The sequence below is a fragment of the Triticum aestivum genome, chromosome 3A (assembly GCF_018294505.1).
Source record: "Triticum aestivum cultivar Chinese Spring chromosome 3A, IWGSC CS RefSeq v2.1, whole genome shotgun sequence".
Taxonomy (NCBI): domain Eukaryota; kingdom Viridiplantae; phylum Streptophyta; class Magnoliopsida; order Poales; family Poaceae; genus Triticum; species Triticum aestivum.
The window spans coordinates 61,623,471-61,626,100 of record NC_057800.1 but is presented as its reverse complement, the minus strand read 5'-3'; the positions used below and the strand labels follow the sequence as shown (position 1 = coordinate 61,626,100).

Here is a 2,630-nt window from a genome sequence, read left to right as displayed (position 1 = left end):
AAAAAATAACCCGAATAATCTAATATTTCACATGTACACAAAAGATGTAGAATATGTAGAAAAACACTAGACATCATAACTTATATCTGAAAAGATGTTAATCATATATTATAAAAATGTTAAACATATATGAAAGTATGTACAGTGTGTATTACAAAATGTAGACATGTGTTGAAAAAAAAGTAGACATCAAACATTTATTTAAAAATGTAATTATCTATTTGAAAAATGTTAAACATGTATAAAGAAATATTCCTGATATATACAAACAAATGCAAAATGTGTAAGAGAAAACATAAACAGTAAAACCTATATTAAAATGTACAACCGTTACAGTGATTGGCGATTTTACAAGCCGTCCATTCACCATAATCCAACGGTGGAAAAATAGGAGTTACAAAACAAAAATTACGGAAAATTACATTTAACGGTGGGACCGGTACAATTTTTTGGTGGGACCAGTTAATTTTTCGAAGGGTAGATCCGTCACTAATAATTTGGTAAATTGCCCATCGCAATATCGTCTGATCCACTTGTCTCCGTGTATCCCGCGGCGGCCCCAATCCAGCAGGGAAGCAACCACCGGCCCGCCTCCCTGGATTCGCTCCTGCCGCGAGGGTTCCAGCCCGGCGCCCCCTGCAGCGGTGTGCCGCCTCCCTGGAAACCCTCCGCTCCGGTGTGCCGATCCTGCCCGATGCCTCCCTGCCCCACCGCCCCCTGCAGCGGCTCCCTCCGTCGAGCAGCCGGTGACGCCCAACATCGGCCACCAGTCCGTGGGTAGGCAGCGTCCACTCCCCCTCCCACCCACCAGCATGTGGCTCAATCTGAATCTTCATGTATTTGCTCTACTCTTTATCTGAATCTTTTTGCTTTGTTCAATGTCTTGCAACATGTTGTCTTCTGATCTTGCCCTTATTTTCTGTATAACCCGAAAATACATAGTCACCACTCACCAGCCACTCTGACATACATAAGTTTAAACTTTCAGTTGGAAACTGGTGGTGTTTAGTTTGCTTTTACTCATAGTTGTACAAGATATTCAGGATCCAGTCTAGTCAAGGTTATGCTTGCATTCCTGTTTTTTTTCAACGAGCCAGCCCATCATCGACTGAAAGTGGAAGGTTCGGAAATTTCAAGTTCTCTTGGAATTTTTTGACAACTATAGAATTTGTTAAAATACATCTAGATATTTAATCACTATGGGATTTAGTATAATTATGATGTTCACACAGATGGAAAATGTGCTTTGTTAACAACCTTATAAAATTTGGTATATTTATTCACAAACTTCTCATTGTTGTTACTAGTACAACTTAATGTCCTATAATGCAGTGGAGGAGTTGTTGACATTCTTTTTATTTGCTTGTGTGGATCAGGAAAATGGATTAGGACCAGTGGAGGAGCTCACCTGAAGCTCGCCGGAGTAAAAAGGTATCTTCCCCCCTTCTCATTAAGGAGCTTGTCCCGGTGATTTCAATTACATATTTCATTCAGTAGGTAACACTGAACATGCTACAATTCATTGGATTTCACTTGCTAGTTGTAATGATCACTCTGGTACTGAGCCACTAAGTATTGAGCGCACAAATGTAGTCAATGTTTCCCTTTGTAGGAGCAATGCTTTTACTTGTTGTATTGGTTGAAAGGTTCTCTTCTTCCTTGTTTAATTTTGCATGCGATTCATAAATAATATAACATCATAACTGTTATTCTCTGTAGGAATCTCATGATGATGATTGCCATAAAGTGTTCATGGATGACTTTGATCATAACTGTTTTTCAGAGGGTATGGGTATGGTATTGCATTTCTTCTTTGCCTTATATGTTATTTTCTTCATGGTCGTACCTGATGACCTAATGTCAAGAGCTTTGCATCTGAATAATATGGCTAATATGTAATAACTGAGTTATAGATTTTTGATTGTGATTTTATGTTGCGCAGGACTTCGACAAGGTGTGGTTGATCTTTGATTCCACGCAATCGAGGGAGTTCCGCAAGCTTGGATTTTGTAGATTTTCTTAGCTTTGCTGATAGTTAGGTGCAACTGGAAGTGGTCTCATTTTGACGTTGGGTTCCCTTGGTTGGTTAGATCGTGCAAGGCATCATCAGCGAGCTAGAGCAGCAGGGGGCGCTGCCAAGGAGCAACTCTAGAGTTTTCTCACCTGCCACTTGCTGTGTGCCGTGGTCAGTCCACATGAATGCCTCTAACTTGGTCTGCTAGTCCAGTTTGTGTTGCTTGTGGTAGAGTCCAATGTATTCGTCGAAACCTTATTATTAAGGGCATGTTTGGTTCGTGTCCTGGCCACTTTGCCTGGAGAAATTCGGTGCCTGAGTTGTGCCTGGAGAATATGTGTTTTGTGCCTGGGCAAGCTGGCCTGGAAGTGGGATGTTTGGTTGGTAGCCTGGCCTGAAAAAGTATTAGAGAGAATATTATAAGGCTAAGGATCTATACAAGCGTGGAGCCCATCAGCCCAGCCAATTATTTTAATATTAATCTATAGCCAGGCAGCACCAGGCATGCACCAGGCATCCGGAACGGATGGCCTGGGCCAGGCTAATGGCGATGCCACAGTTGGCTCAGGCTAACGACGATTCCAGGTTTGCTCCAGCCAGGCACATGTTCGATCGT

General features: G+C 41.8%; 1 protein-coding gene across 1 annotated transcript in view; it reads left to right on the top strand.

Annotated features, from left to right (window-relative positions):
* Positions 1-2,353, top strand: part of LOC123056779 (uncharacterized) — a 6,073-nt gene extending 3,720 nt beyond the window's left edge. The window contains exons 2-5 of the mRNA XM_044480053.1: positions 463-777; positions 1,377-1,431; positions 1,720-1,786; positions 1,943-2,353. Coding sequence (XP_044335988.1) covers positions 463-777; positions 1,377-1,431; positions 1,720-1,786; positions 1,943-2,023 — 518 coding nt within the window. The 3' untranslated portion in view covers positions 2,024-2,353. The remainder of the gene's footprint in view (positions 1-462; positions 778-1,376; positions 1,432-1,719; positions 1,787-1,942) is intronic.
* Positions 2,354-2,630: the final 277 nt, after the last annotated feature.